Source organism: Cnephaeus nilssonii, assembly GCF_951640355.1.
Source record: "Cnephaeus nilssonii genome assembly, chromosome: 17".
Classification (NCBI taxonomy): Eukaryota; Metazoa; Chordata; class Mammalia; order Chiroptera; family Vespertilionidae; genus Cnephaeus; species Cnephaeus nilssonii.
This window is the reverse complement of record NC_137088.1, coordinates 30287389-30308326: the sequence shown is the minus strand read 5'-3', so window position 1 is coordinate 30308326 and position 20938 is coordinate 30287389. Positions and strand designations below refer to the sequence as shown.

The 20938-nt window shown below is 44.5% G+C and overlaps 1 protein-coding gene across 2 annotated transcripts; it reads right to left on the bottom strand.

Moving 5' to 3' along the window:
- Window positions 1-1335: 1335 nt before the first annotated feature.
- Window positions 1336-19980, bottom strand: CLDN18 (claudin 18; the record flags this gene model as incomplete). 2 transcript variants are annotated; one of them, XM_079794616.1, is made up of 5 exons in its annotated part: window positions 1336-1507; window positions 2683-2793; window positions 5879-5996; window positions 7188-7352; window positions 19761-19980. In XM_079794616.1, the coding sequence occupies 5 exons, from the start codon at window positions 19978-19980 to the stop codon at window positions 1336-1338; spliced, it is 786 nt and encodes a 261-aa protein (XP_079650742.1). The 2 variants fall into 2 exon arrangements, with proteins under 2 accessions (XP_079650742.1, XP_079650741.1); XM_079794615.1 differs by lacking the exon at window positions 19761-19980 and adding an exon at window positions 14650-14869.
- Window positions 19981-20938: the final 958 nt, after the last annotated feature.

The following is a 20938-nucleotide window of genomic DNA, read 5'->3' as shown; positions in this document are numbered from 1 at the left end:
ATGGAATCTTGGTGGCCTGGAAGGAATGTAGGCTTTCTGCAGCTCTGATGTAAACACAGGGAAGGTGTGTGGCTGCAAAGAGCTTTTGGCTCTTAAACATTCAGTGGTCTAAACACTGTAGGTGAATTTAGTGATGGGAACTGCTCTCCGGGTAACAAAGCTGACCACAGTGCCAAGTAAGTCGACTGTCAGCCAACAGCGGCCTGTAGCCCTGCAAATGTGGACATGTAGCACTTGGAAATATAACATTAAATTCAGGCTCATCACTTAAAACAACAACAACAACAACAACAAAACTAGTTCAACTCACTTCCTAGACCTGTTGTGTTCCATTATTTGGTTTTTACATGGGTTACACTGATTCTATCATTTTCATCCGAGTCCTGGAGACTTCAAAGGGAATTAGGATCAGTGAGCATTTTATGAAATTTGGACTTAAGTGTGATTTTCACAAAGTACAATATAGATAACATAAAAGAAATTAGTTTTTCATTTTTTTTCTATCTATGCATTGCAGTGAGGCTAATTCACAGAGACTGTATAATTTTACTAATACATTATTTATTCTAACTATATGTAGAATATCAAATATATTTAGAGAAGCAAAAAAAAAAAATCCTCTTCTCATTTTTTTAGGGATGCTTTCTGGCCTGTGACAGAGGGGGACCCACAGTGGGGGGCTCCGGAAACCCTTGGGAGAGTCTTGCTGGAATGAGCAGATGTTGAAAGAGGTGGAAAAGCTTGGTTGCTTTCCTAAAACTGAAATCACTTTGGTCCATTTAAGATCACAGGGTAAGAAAACTCAGATTATGAGTTTTACAAAGACATTACAAATACATTTCCCCTCTCTCCTCTTCTCCAATCAGTGTTTATTAGAGGCGAAATTAGCAGGAAATGATGTCTTTTGACAGAATCTCTTTTTTTTTTTCCTTTCAGAATTGTTCTGGGGGATGAGTTGAGAAATAGATCATCAATGGGCTATTGGCTAGAAGGAGGAGGGAGAGTCTGTCTAAATCATTCAAGTGTCAGATAGGAATTCAAACCATATTCTATAATCAGATTAGGGAGATAATATTTAAAAAAAGAAATTTAGGATTGGAAAATGTGAGCTATAGGCTCTAATTCATATCTGATAACTCGCTGTTTAGTGATGGAATATTTAGAGACAGAGACATGTGGCTAAGACCATCTGGCCTCCCCACAGGTGAAATCACCGCTTTTCTAACTTCCAGCAGAGAGTCAAAAGCCATCAGGAATCAAGGTAAAATGTCCTTGTTTTTTTGGGGTGAGCTCTAATTGGGGTTTTCTTCTGCCCATGCCGCGTGTCTCGGAGTGCTACACGTAGTCATACTTGGAAGGATGAGATTGTACCTCGTCCTCTGTGCGAGCACCCCCATCGTATATCTTCTTGTTTTTGGTGGTGGGCTCAAAGCCAGTGCTGGCCTTGAAACCTCCGGTCTTGTAGGCGACATTGTGGCCCGAGGCGTGATAAGACACAGCTTTGTAACTGAAAGACAAAGGAACATTCCAGGATCATAGATGTATTTGGGAGGAGGACAAAGCACCTCGTTTACGCTGGAATGTCTCAGTGTTAGCAGCGAAAGTCCAGTGTCCCAGGAAACCCGTAGACCTGGGCAGACTGAGCGAATTGGTCACTCTAGGTTTTGGGACACTGGTTTTCCGACCTCCGCAGTGGAGCAGAATTTCTCGCTTTGTATTAGAGCTGGTAGTTACTGACTACCAGTTCCCTCTGTTAATCAATTCAGGCAGGGGTGGGGGACCTTTTTTTCTGCCAAGGGCCATTTGGATATTTATAACATCATCTGAGGGCCATACAAAAAAATCAACTTAAAAATTAGCCTGCTATATTTGGTCAAACATATAATTAACTCATCCCTTAATGCCTTGGCAGGGCCAGACCCAATGATTCTGTGGACCTCACACAGCCCAAGGGCCGGATATTCCCACCCCTGAATTAAAGTGAAGCTGAACCAGAAACACTGTCCAGGGGAACATGGTGGTGCCAAAGAATCATAGCATTTGTGAGCTGGAAGGTACCTCCATGCAGCCCATCTCCTCTACTCTGCTCGGTTTATGGGTGAGGTAACGGAGGTCCAGAGAGGGCAAATGATGTGCTAGCAGTCGCAGGGCTAGTTAACAGCAGGACCAGACTGTGATCCAGGTCTTCAACTCTGGGCCCATTTATGGAGTTACAGCAAGGTTTCTCAACAGCAGTACTATTGGCATTTGGACGGTATGCTTCTTTGCTGTGGGGCTTGCCTGTGCATTGTGGGATGTTTAGCAACATCCCTGGCCTTCCCCCACTAGATGCCAGTATCACCCATCCCCCCATACCAAAGTTGTAACAATCAAAGTGTCTTCAGATGTTGCCAAACATCCCCTGGGGGCAAAATTGCCCCAAGCTGAGGCCACTGAGTTACAGAATACTGGAGCCAGAGGGAACCCCTGGATGGGTTTTCCCCCTTCAAATAGGATCACACCTAAATTTGCTCAGGTAGAAATATTCCTTTCGGGTTTTTTTTTTTTCTATTCCCCATAAAAGAGAAGGTTCAGTCTCAACAATGTTATTCCATATGCCTAGAGTGATCATTCTGGCTGGAAATTATATGTTAAAATGGAATCCAATCAGACCTCTGATTACATTGGGATGGGGAAACTCACGTGGTTTCCTGGGGTGCCAGGCCCCGGCAGGCGATGCACATCATTACTCCCCCAATCAGCGTGAGGCCTCCAGCGACCCAGCCCACGAACAGAGCGGAACCAAAGGTGTACCTGAGCGGGGAGATGATGGCTATGAACGTGATTGACTCAACTCTCCAGGTTCCACCCACCGCGTTTGGCCATGCCTGTCCTCTCTGTCTCCCCTTTGGATTCTACACCTATCCTTGCCCATGCCCCTGAACACATGTGCCTTTGGGTCACAGCCAACTGAACAGGTGCCCTGGAGCAGAGCACTGGAACTAAGCTAGCCGGCAAAACGGCTGCAGGATTCTTGGACCTCTTAGGTCACTGAGGCATCCCCAAAGGGGAGTGGCTTGACAGTTTAACCAGAGAAGTTCAAGAGAATCAGTCTCAATTTCTGAAGGAATTTCGGTCCCTTGCGTTCTTACTGTGGTCCAGGAAGCATCCATCTCACCTACCTCAAGCAACCCTGGCAACCGTCCATGTGGGGAGGAGTACCGTCTTCATAAAGAACTACATTGATGTGACCATCGTATAGATGAGGAAATTGAGGCTCTGAGAGGCTAATGAACTTTTCCAAAGACCCAGGGAGAACATGGCATTTCCAGGATTCAAAGGCAGGTCACTCTGCCTCCCTCGCCCTCACTGTTAATCATTAAACTACACCATCCTCTGTGCATGAGGAATGAGGTCGCCTTCCTCAACCTAGACACTCTTTTATTTTTTTAAATTTGCCCATTTTATTTATTAATTTTTTGTTAATCCTCACCTGAGGATATTTTTCCATTGATTTTTTTTTTTTTTTAGAGAGAGTGGAAGGGAGGGGAAAGACAGAGAAAGAGAAACATCCAGGTGGGAGGGACACATCAATTGGTTGCCTCTGCACTCTCCCTGACCTGGGGCCGGGGATCAAGCCAGCAACACTCTATCCACTGAGTCAAACCGACACTCTTGATCAAGGTTAGCAAAGTTATATACCTATCTGGGACAGGTAAGAAACTTAAATGAGCAAAGTGGGCTAGGTGTAAGGAAATATTTCACTTTCTTAACTATGGAGGAAAAAACCATAAACGTGATGATAAATGATTTCAGAGTTGGGCATTTGAGAGTAGTGGGGACTGTGGCAACCTGGAGCGTGTGAGCCCCAGTTAAAAGGGCAGCTGCCTCTCAGTGCAGAGATGTTGCCATCTGAGAAGGAGGGCCCAGTGCTGCCAGCTCTGGTTTTTTTAAAAGAAGGTGAAAAAAATAGACCTGTGTGTGTATGTGATGTAAGTGTGTTTGCATTAGAAAATCTCTGTGTGGCAGGCACAATGGTGCTCTGCCCAGTTCCCCTTTGTCCCTTTATCCATTTCTGTGCCTCTTCCCCAGCTCATGTGTTATTTGGCCTTTAACCTGCTGGTCCCTGTGGCTCTCCCTTGAGTTCTGGCTTTGGTTCAGCCACTGGAGTCACTTCCCCCACATGCACAAGGGGCTGGCTGGTGCTGAAATATGAAAGACCCCACAGCTCCCTAGGATCAGGCTGAGTCTAAGACTTCACCTGAGATCACCCCTTCCCTGTTCTGCTTGCCCCACGCCCTAATCTGTCTCTCTGTCCTTAATACATCACTCACACACGGATCCTCAGGATCTGTTTCTGAGCAACCCAACCTGAGACACTTCTAATTTTTAAAAGTTGGTTATAAAATGAGATGTTTAGGCTAATACAAAACACCTTGCAAGCTGTCTACAGGGCAAGGGCAGACAGTTTATAGTTCTGATCCAGGGTTTAGGTTCTGCAAGTGTCAGGGGGGTGGGGGGAGGGGTGGGCAGGGCAGGGCAGGAACCAAAGCCCCATCGATTGACTACCAAGATTTTTCTTGGCAGCTGTGCTATCTGTATAGAGAAGATGAAAAGACAGAAAGAGGAAAAATGCTGCGCATCCATGGAGGAAAAAGTTCAGGAGGCCATCTGGAATCCTCTGATTTCAATTTCAGGGCTGAAGTTGCCTGTCAGGTTCCAGGAGATGGTGTGAGAGGTTGATGGCACACATTAGCGCTGGGCTCAGGTGGGTGGTAGGTGGCTCCTTTGGGCAGGGACAGTGACTACAGGCACATAGAAACTGTGGACAAGGTGGGCTCTTCTGATTTGCCTGTGACAGAGGAGCTTTCTAGGACACGGGACTTTCTATGCTAAAACGGGGAAAGTCCCAGGCAAACCTTACTTCTGAGTTGCTTTGTAACCAAGAGAACCTGGGGGACCATGGAGGCAGATAAGAGCAGCTACACTTCCTTCCCATTCTTGAAGCAAAGCAGGGACATGGATGGGGATAGGAGTTCCAGGGAAGCCAGAGAGTAAATGGTTTTATCATGTCCTTACACCCTGTCTGTATCCCATAATGGTGTGGCTGAAGAAATACCAAGTGTATTTACTCCAGAGATGACCGGTCACTTAGCTATAATATTTGCATTGCTCTCTCAGAACAAGGCCTTTCTCCTTCAGGGATTTGCTGCTGCTTCTTACTGTGAGAAATGGCCCTTTGAAGTTGCTAAATGAATACACATGTTAGAATTGCTTTTTCATCTTTTAAAAGTTCTGCCCTTCTTCAGATACCAACATACAGTGGGGTTTCACGTCCTTTTGCTACACCATAACCTCCATGAGAATTGTGAACTTGTCTTTGCCCCAGCACTCAGAACAGTGGCTGGCCCACAGTAGGTGCTCAATGCATTTGTAAAATGAATGAATTCACGAACAAGAGAAAGAGTCAAGCTGAAAGAGGATGAAACATTACTTTTCTCACCTAATCTTGCTCAGTTCTATTCAATCTTTTGCCTGTCCCTAGCCGGGTTCCCATCATGGACTAGAGATATGGGTTGATGCTCATTTACATGCCTTGGTTAATGGTGCCACTTTCATGGCCACCACAATGGGGTCTGTGTAAGAGTGTTAGATAAATATCGTGAACTGTCACTATTTCAATGCAAATGTCATATCAGCCTCAAGTCATATCACCAAGGATATTTCACTGAAATGAAGGTTATGAATTTACAGATCATTGTTGATTTACAATATTGCTTGGTTCCCTCTGATAAATTTTTGCTATTTCAGGCACTGACAGTCACATTAGGTATGTGTTTAATTGGATTTCTACAACAATATTCACCATGGAATCCTGAGACCTAGATTAGGAGGTTACCTGGTTTGAACAGTCTGCACCATCCCACCCATGCCAGAGTACATGTTAGCTGTAGACATCCAGAAGTTGGTAACCAGCATGTTGGCAAACACGGACACTCCAGCGATTGCACAAAGACCTGTAGATAAAGAACAAGAAAGCTCTGGAGTTAGCTTTAAAGTGATCACAATGTTTCTGAGGCAATGTATACTTAAATGAGTGTAGAGGAATAGGCTTCAGAACATTCCATTCTTATAACAGACAGTTAATCCAAGCATTGATTATTGAATTCTCACTATGTCCTAGACATTGTGCTAGGTGCTTGGACTCTCTTATCTCTCTAATTATGGAAGGATTTGAATATGTGCAGAAAGAGATTTTGCATGCATTTTAGAACCAATGGTTAATAGTACAAACATTTGGGGCCTGGTTCTTTGACAATGTCAAGAACTCTTCTCTTAAAATCATTTTCTAGAATCTTATCAAAATAATGCCTTTAGGGGTTGAGTCACATGACTACCTTAGGGTTGGGAATCCTATATAATAAAAGGCTAATATGCAAATTGACTGAATGGCAGAATGACCGGTTGCTATAATGGTACTGACCACCAGGGGCAGATGCTCAATGCAGGAGCTTCTCCCTGGTGGTCAGTGCACTCCCACAGGGGAGCGCTGCTCAGCCAGAAGCCGGGCTCATGGCTGGCGAGTGCAGCAGGGATGGTGGGAACCTCTCCCGCCTCCATGGCAGCGACAAGGATGTCTAACTGAGGGCTTAGGCCCGCTTCCTATGGGGAGCATGCCTAAGCCTTCAGTTGGACATCCCCCAAGGGCTCCCGGACTGCAAGAGGGCATAGGCCGGGATGAGGGACCTCCCCCCCCCCCGCCCCGCCCGCCACAGTGCATGATTTTCGTGCATTAGGCCTCTAGTCTCTTACAATGGGACTGGGGTGGCAGCTAAGAGGGACATTAGCACTCATGATAATTTTGCAGAACAGAGGTGGGGAACTTTCGGCCCAAGGGCTATATAATTTGGTCTGGCCCTGCCAAGACAACAGCAGACAGGACTCGAAATTCAATAAATCTAGGAGCTTTATTCATAATAACAATTTTTAAGTTGATAATTTTGTATGGCCCATGAATGACATTATAAACATCCAAATGGCCCTTGGCAGAAAAAAGGTTCCTCACCCTTGCTGTAATCCTAGTGTGCAAAGCTCTGAATTGTGCTCAAGCTCTGCTCAACAGGAAGAAGCAGAGTTTCCTCTGCCAGAATGATTTTAACATTCCCAGAAGCATGTCTGACAGCAGGAACCCCAGGCTCCTAGTTCACCTGAGATAATGAACATGATTCCAGAGGTCAGTGTCATGTTGGCTTTGGCAGAGTCCTCCATGCTGCCAATGCGGATGCACTTCAGGGCAAAGATGGACACCAGGAGGCCGATGGCACCCAGGACGATGCCCACAATCATCAGGGCTCGCACTGCCTGCAGCATGGCTGTGGGTCAAGGGGCAAGACACAAGCAGACAGACAAGATCATCGCAACATGATTGATCAGGCTCTGGTTGAATAAAACCCAGCAACCACAACCAACCAGCACTGAGTTTCTGGGGAACAGCAAGTCCATAAACCATGATGTGAACCTTGTTATTGTCAAGGGATGTGGAAGTGTGGGAAATGCAAAACCATCACTTACAATCCTCTGATTGATGAAGGACATGCATGCAAATACCTGTAGAATGAGAAAATTATGGACAGTTGGAGCTGGGAGGGCCCATGGAATTTATCTATTTCATGTCCTTATTTTAAAGCTTGATATTCTGGGGACCAGGAAAGTGAAGTGGTGTGACTAAGGTGGCATTAAAAATTATTGATAGAGCTTAAAGTAAAACTGGGTTGCTTTGACTTCTAACCCAAACATCTGTCTTCTCTAGTCTTTCCATGTGGGCTCAATGTTTCATATAGTTGTGTCCACTTTAGCAAAACCCAGTATTAATTTGTAGTATATAATGAAGTAAGGTCACTAAGTGATATAACAAGGGCACTGTATTTTTTGCCTCCTTCCAAGGGGGCAACTAAGGTCATGGTGAACTGTAAGTTTTGGGTACTTCTAAAAAGATACTATTTCAATCTCAGGCCTTTCAACATGACCACACTTTACCAGCAGCTTCCTTTTCAGGATGAGTGGAAGCTGTAAGTCCTGCAGGGACTCTCCTGCAGTGACCTCCACTTTAAGGACACCCTAGAAACCTTCAATAATTTCTAGGGTGTCCTTAAAGTGCAGTGATTAATCTCAACAGTTTTCTACTGAGCCCCATGAGTAGGCACAAGATGGCAGCAATTAACGGGGCAGACCATGTTAGTTCATGGAGGTTCTACCAAAGGGGGGAAAGACAGTCAGTAAACATGTCCACTGCAAGCATAATGAATCTTACAAAAGGAAGGCTTGATGTCTTCCAGAGGGAAAGGCCCCTAGCTTGGAGAGTTCTTAGAACAGGACTGGAGAACTGTGTGGAGCAAAGCAGAAAGCTCCATCCTATTCTAGCTGTTATAGCAATCAATGAAATATAATGAAAAAGGACAGGTAGATCATGTGGAATTCATTAAAGAGCCTTCCGCAGTGTCAGAGGAATGGAGGCCCTTTTTCATCAGTTAACTCCATGTGTAGAAACAATGGTATCCAGCTACTCTAGTTCTGTGCCACTGACCTCTGTTTATTATTATTATTATTATGTTTTAAAATATATTTTTATTTATTTCAGAGAGGAAGGGAGATGGAGAGATAGAAACATCAATGATGAGAGAGAATCATCGATCTGCTGCCTCCTGCATGCCCCCTACTGGGGATCGCACCCGCAACCTGGGCATATGACCTGACTGGGAATGGACCTGGTGATCTCTTGGTTCCTGGGTGGATGCTCAACCTTGAACCACACCAGGCTGGGCTGACCTCCATTTATTAGGTTCTGACTCTCTTCTCTATAAAGAAACTTCTGATTTTAACTTTGCTTCTCTCCTGGGAAGAGGATTCTACAAGCAGCCATTATCAGTCTTGGTCCTATTAGCAACTATAGTTTCAAAGTAGATGTGTTGGTTTATGGTGTGGATCAATCCTCTGTGATCTGACCATTCATTCCTGGGAGAATTGATCACAGTGTCATCTTGGACTTGCAGCTGAATTCTGATGCTAGAGCCATGGTAACACCACTGAGGCAAAGAGAACTCATGAGAGTGGCCCTTGAATCCATTCCTAAAACAGGAGGGCTCTAGGGTGTCACCTGTGACCTCCCAAGCCTTGCCTGATGCTTTGCTGGCCCCAAAGGATTGTGGTAACAAACATCCTGTTCATCTCCTCATTGGCAAATGCAAGCATGTGTCACCTATTAGTATATTCATTTACATATTTCCAGCACATGTTGGTGTACTCCCATAGTGAAACAACACATTCATATGCTCAACCAATCAACCATCCAACTAGCTAACCCACCAAAAAATAATTAACTAAGTAGGATAAAGGATGTCTTTTTCTCATTCTATGAAAACTTACACATAGAATGTTGGCAAGGATAGGGTCATCAAATCTCTTTTGATTGAGTGATTCTAATATTTGTTCCTGAAAACATATAGTGTGCGTGCTGTGGTTATGGCTGAGGTATGTGACCTTCCCTGACACTGTTGGATGAGAAGGGAGGGCAATGCTGGCAGGTGGGAGGTGGAAGCACTGAGGGCTTGGGTGATGTGAAGAGTTGCTGCTGGTGTGCCATAGGAGTCCCTAGGTACTGGAGCCCTGGCCAGCTTGTCCCAGTCAACCTTTGCCTTAGGCTTTCAGATGCCCTCTTGCCTCTACTGGGGTCAGTTTGCATGACAAGTTCTCATTTCTTTCCTGCTCTTTCTTGACCTTTGGATTTCTGATGAACACGGGAACCTGCTTTGAACCAGGGGTCCATCCAGACCATGAGCTCCTTTTCATATCTGGAATCTCCTTCTAGCTTACTCCTACCCCTTTCTTTTGGCCTGCAGTTGGAAAAGACACAACTTTGTTTTATATCTTGTCAGAACCAGAATTCAGCCTGGATGGATGGACCAAAGTCTTCCATGCTTTGGAGACCCCTTGGGCGGTCCTTCTGAGAGTGATGGAGGCAGATGCCAGGAAGTAGGAGGAAATGTTCTCCATCACTCTCTGCTAGAATCCCCCTATGTCTAGTAATGACCATGGTGATACATAGTTGTGACCCAAACTTGAAGATTCTACCAACTGGGATTCTAACCCTTTTCCACAGACAGATAAGAGGAACTGCTCTTGAAGGAGGTAGGTTTCTCTTTTAGCCACTCTGCCTCTTATTTGATATTCTGAGCAAGAGGCATAGGCTTATCAGCTGATAACAGGTGAGTCAACGGCTTCTATAGATTGATTCCCTGCACCAAAGGTGTGATTATAGAATTCTTTCCAATGAACAATGAGGCATTATCAAACATGAAGGGTGGGCAGAATTCAGGGCTGATAGAAGCAAACAGAAAAATGGAAACTCAGTGCTATCTCCCTGTGGCAAAATTTCTTATTCCCCTAAAATGAACTGATAGGCCAGGTGCCTTCAAGTGTGGTTCCCAACCTGGGCTGCACCTTAACATCTTCTGGGGAAACTTTTAAAGAAATATTAATGTTTTTGCCCTACCCCTAGAGATTTTCATTTAGTTGTTTATTAACAAAATTTCAATTGTTTAACTTGGGAAAACTGATCTCAAGAGAGCTCAGGAGGAGGTGCTCAGAGTGGGGAGTTGAGAGGAACTGAGTGGCTGACATCACTGAGCTGGCTAGGGGTGAGGGTGGGGCTGATGACACAGCAAGTCACCAGGATCCAAAGGCCTGGGCCTGGGGCCCTTGATAGGGCTGGTGGAGGAGGGGAGCCTGGAGGAGGGAAGTCTGAGGTCAGACCTCAGAGGCAAGGCCCTTCAGAACAAGGTGAAAGGCCTAGATTTTCCATAGATCCCAGGGGATCAATAGGGAGGTTTTTTTGTATCTTGAGAAATACTACAGAATGTGTGATGCCAGGTAAGTTGTTGTTAGGCAAGTAATTTAACCTCACTGAAACCTAATTTCCTCAACTTGGAGTGGGATAGAAATGTCTTCTGCACGGAGATATTGTGAGGATCAGATGCTACTTGGCACCAGCATAGAACTAAGCCAGGCTCAGTGAATATCAGTTCCCTTCCCTTCTTTAAAAAGAAGTTACCTCTCTCCAACTCCTCATGGCTTTGGCTTGTACTAACTATGTACAAACCTGAATCCTCTCTCCTGGTGACAAAATATGGTTGAGGATTTGAAAAAGCCATGGGTGAGGGAGTATAAAGGGCAATAGGGGAAGAAGATTTGAGGGAAAAAAAAAAAAGGAAGAGAAAGGTCTGGACCAAGGAATGAGGGAAGATCAGGGAAAATGGGCTCAGGATCAGCTGGCAATGAACAGGGGAGGTGGGTGATGGATGAGTCAGTGTAAGTGGCTAATATCCTCCCTGACCTTTCTTTTTACCTCTAAGATGGGGTCCAACTATATAACTCTCACAATGGGTGGCCCCACCACAAAATGATGCCCCTCCAGTGACTAGCCCATGCTAGGGCTTGAAGCTTTGTGGGCGACTGCCCTACTATCAACAAGCAGCTACTTCCACAACCACAAGCTGAGGAGGCATTCAGATTCTTATATAACTTTGATTATGAGAAATCAGGGCAAGCAGCCTCATTTTTATACCCAAAATACAGGTTCTCTTGGACTTTGTAGATGTGTTCCCAGTTCTCTGTGGGATTTCCTTCCATGTACAATAGTGTGTACACATTTAGATGTTTGCCCACATATTTAAAAAGGCTAAAACATCTCTTTTTCTTTAAGAAAGGAAATGCAGCTTGACCAAAACCTAGGAGGCTCCTACTAATCTCATTTCAACTTTATAACTAACTTATAATCAGTTCACCTCCTAGGGCCAGTTTCTTCTACCATACATTGGGGAAAGACAAGCTGGTTTTACGTGATGATGAGCATTAGACTTTATGTGAAACAGCCAATTGTAAGAAGAGGCAAACAAGGCAGCTCCTTTAGAAAGGATACTACGAGCAGTTTCATAGTTTTTCACCTTAAGGATTTTTGCTTTAGATTTTATCAAAGATTTAAACCATCTCCTTTTCTGCCAATTCAATCCCACGAAATGTCTTTCCTGGCTTTTGGTGGAATCCTGTTCCCCTGACCCAGATGGGCAGGGTTGTGGTACACCTTTTTGATGGCTGCCTGGGTTTCTCAGCTTTCAGATTTGTGAGCAGAGTCATGGGGCGGGGTGCGGGGCGGGAATATGCTCATTGGTATCAGAGTGCTCTGGGTTAGGTACAAAGGTTTGTGGGATCCTAGTCAATATGAGGATGTGAAGAGGCTTCAGGGCAGAGGTGGTATTTGAGCTGGACGTTGCATATGGGAAGATTTGTGGAGATGGCATTTGAGGTGGTGGTGGTGGTGGGAACAATGGGTATCCAGGACCAAGCCCAAAGCATCATTAATGGACAGGGAGAGACAGAACTTGACAATGACCAGAATTAAGAGAAGATTTCCAGGGAAGGAGGATATAAGCATAAGTCAGGAGGAGAGATGAAAGAGGCAAGAAGAAGAGGGACTGATCAGCTGGATGACCAGTCAGGATGGTGTGGGGCCTACAGAGCTTTGGTGGAGAGGCCGGCCTTGCACAGGAGAGAGAGGGGATCTTGTTTCACAGAAGGTAGAAATGCCAAGAGGGAGAGTTTCTCTCAGTAAAACCGGAAAGACAAATGGGTTTGGCCAATTAGAAGAGTGGAAATATTTGGGATTTCCACACATGGAAAGATAAAGAAAGAGCAAAAGGTGGATAACATGTGATGAGTTTCTGTGAAGAGGTTATGGAGTATAAAGTCATGGGATGTCATGCCTTAGTTTTGAATATGAGGTCAGTCATTTTTCTTCATTTAACAGTTCAACAATCCATGGCCTTGCAAGTCCCTTCTGACCTCTCTCCTCACACTACAGCATATCCCTCCTTCATAGGGTTCCTTTCTTCCCTCTGGCCAGGTTCGACCTCCCCTGCTCCCTAAGCAGGTCTTCCATGTACTATGTGGTCCTGTTGATCCTGCAATACACATAGCTTCCAAAAATGGAATAAATAACCCAATTCTTCTACTCTGCCACACATCTTCTATTTCTTTCCAAAAATAAAGACAAATTAGTTAAATTGCTTTTCTCAATTCAGTTTCAAGGGCTTCACAGGTATTTAACAGTTTCAGGCACATTGATTTCCATCTCTCTATTCACAAAGTTTGTTTCAGAGAGGCAGAACCCAATATCATTTTCCTTTCCTCACCAAACTCATATCCTGGACACTCCTCAGAGCCACTGTTTAGCCTGACCTTTTATTTTCTCTCTTCTTTCTTTCTTCTTCTTCTTTTTCTTTCTTTCTTTTTTTTTTTTAACACAAGTAGAGCTCCCATAATACCCTGTGATGTGTATTTAGTTCATCTTCAGGGGTGAAAGAATGTCACTTTTATAATTATATTTAAATTCTGACATTATTATAATATAATTATAGTTCTATAATTATATATTTTTTATGGATGGATGGATGGGTGGACTAAAATAGATGAATGAATGAGTTAATCATTTAGAATAACTGATTAATTTCAAATCATTGAAGAATGAGTGAATAATTTTTGCCAGTTTCTTCATCCTGTATATCTCTAAAGTTCTGAATGTATTTTCTGAATTTAAACCTGAACCCTGACTGAGAAAATTTGAAATATTATCTACCTTACAAGAAATCTATACTCCAAATGGGGAGGCAAGTTAAACCATAGAAACCAAGCCATAAAAATGAGAATCAAGTGAAAAATTACGGGACATAGACTTTGAATGCTGCAGGCATTCAAGGAATGGTGAAGTCTGTCCTCCAGTTCAACATACTTGTCACTTACTCCTGATCCAGAAGGATAAGGAGAAGGTAGAACAAATAAGAACCAAACTAAGTGGGCCAGGCCATCAAAACAGAAGGAGAGTTGAGATCAGAATGGGGTTAGGAGGGAAACTCAGGACATTGAGCCCTTCTGGGTTTCATTCAGTGAGGTATGCGTCCATCCATTGTTCACTGTCCTAACACATATGCATGCCTGATGCCTGTGATAGTTATTTTTAATGTGTCAACTTGGCAAAGCTATAGTACACAGTTATATAGTTATATTCTGACAGACATTGTTTTTTAGGAGTGCATACTAGAACTTCTCACCATAAATGCAGAAAAAGACTATAATTTAATGGCAATATATATATATATATATATTTAGCACCTACAGAGACCCAACTTTTCAAAGAAAAATTTAATTGAATCAAAAATGAAAGAAAGTAAACTCAACTTTTTGGCTGTAAGAAAATAGTCACCATCCTACTTCCTTATTCCTATGTATGTACAGGCAGGAGCAAGTCACACGCACATACATGCACACAGTTAATTTCCACCTTGAGGAACTCTAGTCTGTTCTGGTATCATGAGCATGCCCTTACATCAGACCCATCCTTTTCATGACCTGCTTCCTCATTACCAGTTCCTTTGACGAGTGTGAATTCTCTGATTTTCTCCCCTATGCTATTGCCCTCTTTGACTTGGAGCCAATGCCTCCTAATCACACATTCTATTCTTAGCCAAACCTGTTCCAAGATTTCTCCCGGCCGCAGTGGAAGCTCACAGCCCCTTCCTGCCCTCACCTGGTGGGGCCCCCCGGGTCCTGCCCAGTGCCTACCTGGAAGGCCCAAGATGGTGAAGAAGGGCCGGCATTCGGTGAACCCTGAGCTCTGCCTCACACAGCTCCGCCAGAGCCCTTCGTACTGGAACACGGATGTGACCGGGTTGTCGTACAGGTCCTGGGTGCTCCACATGTCCATCCCCGTGGCGGTGATGCAGCCCGCCAGGCCCAGGATGGACAGGAGGAAGCCCACCACTTGGCATGTGGTGGTGGACATGGCTTTGGGCCTCTGGCACTCTGGCCTTCGCCTTAGGACCAGCTGCCACCTTCCTCCGGTGGAAGGTGTGGGCCTACCGTGCTCCGGAGGGGAGCCGCTCTAATCAGATGGTTTCCCTCAGCTCTTGGTGTTTGCTCACAGTGTTTTCCTTAGATAGTTCAGTTTCACTCTTGGTTCAAGGGCATTATTTTCTCATTTGTTAGGGAAGCAGCCCCAAGAGGCACTTGTCCTGCCGATCTGCGCAGGCCCAGCTGGTTTGAGAGCAGGGCGGGCTGAGTGGACACCCTCCCCCAAGGCCGTGCCCCATTCCTGATTCTGGCTCTGCCCCCAGCACGCCACCCTCTGGGAGAAAAGCTGATATGTCCACCGCTGGGAACCCCCACAAGCCCTTCCTTTAGGCTCTGCTCATCTCAGGAAACCACCTGGCTGACCTCACTTTTGAAAAATGGCCCAGGAATCTCCATCTTAAACCAGACTTTCATATTTTCTCCTCACAACTCATAAGCCACTTTTCCTTTATAGCTTTTCATTTTAATCTTACAGAAATGGGCAGGGCAGTGTTACTATTCCCCCCACATATTTTTGGAGGGGTGAGTCAAGTTCTTGTCCTAGTGAACCACAGATGCTTTAAGTCTGCAAAGGTGGAGCGCCCTGCTCAACTTCCTCTCTGGTGCTCTCTCTATTTCCATATAGAGAGCGAGGGTCAGACTAAGTTGTCCCCACTTTTGAGAACAGGAAGCCGAATCCTAGAGGTATTGGAATTGGGATGAAAAGACATGAGAATCCTATTGACCTCCACCTCACCCTTTCACTCATGCCACAAGAAGCACATGAAGACCACGTGGCAGTCACAGAAGGTTCCACAAAGGCCAGAGGAGGGACTCTGGCTGGCTGGACCCTGATGGGTTACTGAGAGGCTGAGGATCTGCTTCTGACACTATCACTAACACATGCTGTGCTGGGTGATTTGGGGCAAACTGCCGAGCTTCTGCAAGTCACAGTGTCTTCATTTGTAACATGGGAACTAAACTAGGACACTCCAAAGCCCTTTCACATTTTACATACAGTCTTCTACATTTTGCTGAAAAATTTTCACTGCAATTGATAAAAGTATCAGGAATTAGCCTATCTAATAAAAGAGTAACATGCAAATGGACCATACCTCTGCTACACCCACAAGCCACACCCACAAGCCAATCAGGAGCGAGTATGCAAATTAAACCAACCAAGATGGTTCCGGCCATGGAGCGAGCAGGAGGATTGGGTTTCCCCGGCAATGGAGGAAGCCAAGCTTCCCGCACACCTTGGCCAGCCCTGGACTCCACTCAAGGCTACAAAGTTTCAATTATAGAAGATAAATAAATCCCAACAAAAATGGCGGGAGCCATGGAGCTGGAGAGAGCAGGAGGCTTGGGTTTCCCCGGCAATGGAGGAAGCCAAGCTTTCTGCCCGCCCTGGCCTGCCCTGGCCTCCGTTCAAGGCTACAAAGTTTCAATTATAGAAGATAAATAAATCCCAGATACCAGGGCCTTCGCTTGGGTTGCCGGGGGGCATGGCTGGCCTGCAAACCACCACAGGCCCCTCGCCCAGGCCACCCCATGCCCCAAGGGAACCCCCACCCTGATCCGGGACACCCTTCAGGGCAAACCAGCCGGCTCCCACCTGTGCACCAGGCCTCTATCTTAGCTAATAAAAGAGTAATATGCAAATTGACCGTCACTCCAATACACAAGATGGCTGCCCCATGTGGACACAAGATGGCTGCCACAAGATGGCCAGCAGGGGAGGGTAGTTGGGAGGGACCAGGTCTGCAAGGGAGGGCAGTTGTGGGCAATCAGGCCAGCAGGGGAGGGCAGATAGGGGTGACCAGGCATGCAGAGGAGGGAAGTTGGGGGTGACCAGGCCTGCAGGGGAGGGCAGTTAGGGCCAATCAGGCTGGCAGGGAGCAGTTAGGCATCCATCAGGCTGGCAGGGAGGGGGTGATCAGGCTGGCAGGCAGAAGTGGTTAGGCGCAATCAGGAAGGCAGGCAGGCGAGCAGTTGGGAGCCAGCAGTCCTGGATTGTGAGAGGGATGTCCTGGTAGGATCGGACCTAAATGGGCAGTCGGGCATCCCTCGTGGGGTCCCAGATTGGAGAGGGTGCAGGCTGGGCTGAGGGACAACACCCCATGCATGAATTTTGAGCACCAGGCCTCTAGTACAGTATAATCATGCAAAAGAGAGACTTGGCATTGAGATCAGCCATTGCATTTTGTCTACCCATTTTTTTAGAATTAATTGAGCTGTGCATTTTGCCTCTGAATTTAGACACATTTTAATTAGAATTTCTCTAAATCTATATTTCAAGGTCCTGAAACACACACACACACACACACACACACACACACACACACACACACACATCTCTAACCTGGACAGGCTCTCCAGGAAATAAGCCTGAGCAACTGGACATTTCAATGTTATCTTGGGTGCACCCAACCACCACTCTCAGGACTTTATTCCCAGCAAACACAGAAAGCAAATATGAAAGTCTCCTTCCTAATTTCAATGGAGGCAACACTTCCCTCAACCACACACCTTGCTTTTAGGTTCTGTGATCAGGCTTAGTAGAGAATGATGTATGAGCCAGAAATCCCCCCAAAAGAGAGTAAGCAAGAGTCATATATGACTTAAGGTGATAAATAGTGTTGTTGTCTCTGTACCCCCTGAATTGAGCTACAAGGCCAAGTCTAAAAGGTAGGGAGGGGACAACTAGCAAAAGTGACTATGGTCTCTGCTGGTGGGCAGGGATTGACCAATTATTTTGGAAAATGTTGGAGTAATTCAGGAATGATTCTGTCATTGTTTCTGTGGGCAAAGTTCATTTTACTTATTTCAACCAAGACACAGGGTTTTATTCCTAAAGAGAACTATAAGAGTTTGGTTTTAAGTTGTCCATTTTATGACTTTTGTCAAACAACCCCCAACACACTGACTATAATATCACTAGGATAATAACCTGATAATGGAAAAATTAAAAAATAGGTTATTATAAGTTATCTATTCTCACTCCCATTTCCCTATGCAAATGTTTTTATGCAAAATTTCAAGACAGGGAAATATTATGCAGGTATAATGAATCAAGCTTTCTTTCTTGTTTGAGATGGTGACAGTAACTTTATTTTTTGGACAAAGGAAAGGTTAATTTTAAAGAATAAACTAAAGCCACCCCTACCTAGGCAGAATACTGAATGAGTAGAGAAAAATTGTAAGTCTACATGCTTTTTTATGTGAAATAAACATTGACTATGTTTTAAAACATCTGGAAGATGGGATTTTCCATTTCCTGGAGTTTCTGTGTTTTGAAGTGAGATGACCACTGTCTGAGCTGCCATTTCCAAAGAGTGAATAAGGTCCGCAGGGGAAAAGCTGGCTTCCCCATTCATGGCAATAGGTGTTCTTTTGTGTGTGTGTGTGTGTGTGTGTGTGTTTTTAATTAAATGTAGACCTAACCATACTGATAATTCATGGCTTGATTATAATAATATGTAATAATAATGATAATTCATGTTCTGATTCTGTCTAACAATAATGTAATAATGTTGGTACTACTTTGTTTAATCATTTTTAAAATGGAGCAAATGTTTTGCTGACGTCTTAGGATAACACCATCCCTATATTCAGGGTTAAATATGGTTCTGGCAGTGCCATTTCAAGTTATAAATTTCCAGGAGCTTATATTATTTTACTGATAATGGAGAATAAACTTCCCTCACCTTTGCTTTACCATTTTTTAGGAATATAAATATAAATTATGCGTGGTAGTTAAGCAAAAATGGTGGTCTAATGGCAATATAAAATAAAATATGGGAGGAGTAAAATTAGTAAGCTACTAATAAAAATAATTGATACATCTATTAATTTAAAAATATATTATCACATTGTACAGGGTGGGGCAAAGTTAGACTTATAGTTCTTCATTAAATAATGCAATAATTAGTTAACACATAATAATACTATTAGTATAAACTCTGTGTTGCACAAACTCACAACTGTATACCTACTTTTGTAGCACCCTGAATATCTCTAATTTCTGATTCCACCTTTTGGTGCTCATAATAGAAAATGTGTAAGTAGTGATAATTTTAACAAATCACTCATAATTTTAAATCCTAGACAAAATTTGTAATACTTCCTTTTTATCCATTCTCTGTATATAATTTTTTACCGGATTAAAAAATTATACCATTTGATGTTTTTCTCTTTTCACTTAATTGCATATATGTACAATCAAAGCTTTATAAACACCATTTAATATATTTAATATAAAATGTTTAGTTTGACATGAGTAAAATAGTATTTTAAAAGGAGCCTATTAGTATTCCATGACACAGAAGTGCTATTATTTATCTAAACATCGTCTATTCCTTTTAAAATTTATTTTGTTTTAAATTTTTTTTTTCAATTATAGTCAACCTTCAATATTATATTAGTTCCAGGAATACAGCATAGTGGTTAGACATTTACGTAACTTATGAAGTGATCTCCCTAGAAGCTGGGACCAGGCACAAGGGGGCCTGGAGAGAGATTCACAGCCCCCAATTTAGGAAGGAGAATCTTGGGGCTGAAGTCTGGGCCTCCTGAGTCCTGTTACTGTGGGTGATTGAGACCCAGTGCCATTGCTCACATAGAAGTTATTTTTAAAATGTGCCCCTTGGGGAGGATTGGGCATCATCCAGTGAGGGGAACAGGAGCCCTGACAGCTCCAGAAAGCTCCCCTCCCTAAGGTGTCTGCGGTCCTGTTCTTACCCTGGTGGTGGGGGCTGTTGCTCCTCCCTCCCCAGCAGTCCCTCCATGGTCCCTCAGGCAGAGGCCCAGCAGCCCCTCCCAGCCTCCCAGCCACCAGCCCTTACCTGGCAGCCCCAGCATGGTGAAGTAGGCCCGGCACTCAGTGAAGCCAGAGCTCTCTCGGACACAGGATCGCCACAGCCCTTGGTAGTTGAATACAGCTGTCACCGGGTTGTTGTACAAATCCTGGGTGCTCCACTGGTCCATGCAGGTGGCAGCAATGATGCCCCCAACCCCAATCAGTGAAACCACAAACCCCAAGCCCTGGCAGGCGGTCACGGCCATGGTGGGGTGCAGCGTAGACACAGGGCACCACACGCCAGAGGGACAACACAGTTCTGAGAGTGTTGAGTGTAGGGATAGAGTTTTCTGGGACAGGCTAGTGCATACGTCACAAATGGGCCATGAAATGGAGGAGGGGACTCAACAGTGCCACCTGGGCTCACCCTGCTCCTTTATCTACCTCGGTGAGATAATTTCCACAACATGGTACCAAGACCCATTTGTTTTCCACCATATGTACACTCTCCTCACTGTTTACCTTTTGAGGGAGTTTCTTTCCTGATTAGCCAGGTTTCCTTCTGTAGAGGGTAAAGCAAGTGCAGAGGGCACTCTTAAGAAGGCCCGGCAGGTTGGCCAGGCAGGGCCTCTAGGAGCTAAAGCCACGAAATACTTGGAGATAAACGGGCTTCACCCTATGACCCTCCCAAAGTGCCATTGCCACTTTAATTTAAAAACATAGGTAACACTGGTTATGAGGCAAGATGAAGTACTCGTTAATCACGGTAGTTAAGTTCTAGAGTCACCAGGAACACTAAATTAGCAAACACTGAACCATTGCCCCTTGAGAAATACAGGGTTAGGTTCCTGCGAGCCTCTGAGGGTCACCGTGTCATCAACTGATCCATAAATAATCTTCTTTTGTGTGTGTTTCTGTTTAAAGATACCCAATTTAATATTTATTGTTGATTCATTAACGTTGACCAACAGCACTGTAACTCACGCCTGATCGAAGCTTATACAACACATGCTTTTCCCTGAAAGGCGCAAAATAGCCTTTTTGCACTGGGAAACACTAGACAGCAACTTCAGCACTAGGGTTGGGGGCCGTTTTAAATAGAGAAATTTATTTCACAGAAATGTGGAAACATGGCACTAAATGTGAGAAGGACACCTGATTACAGTAGGAAAGCTGAAACGAGGGGGCAGACCTTCGCCTTGTTCCAGGTCAGCTGAGCGCATG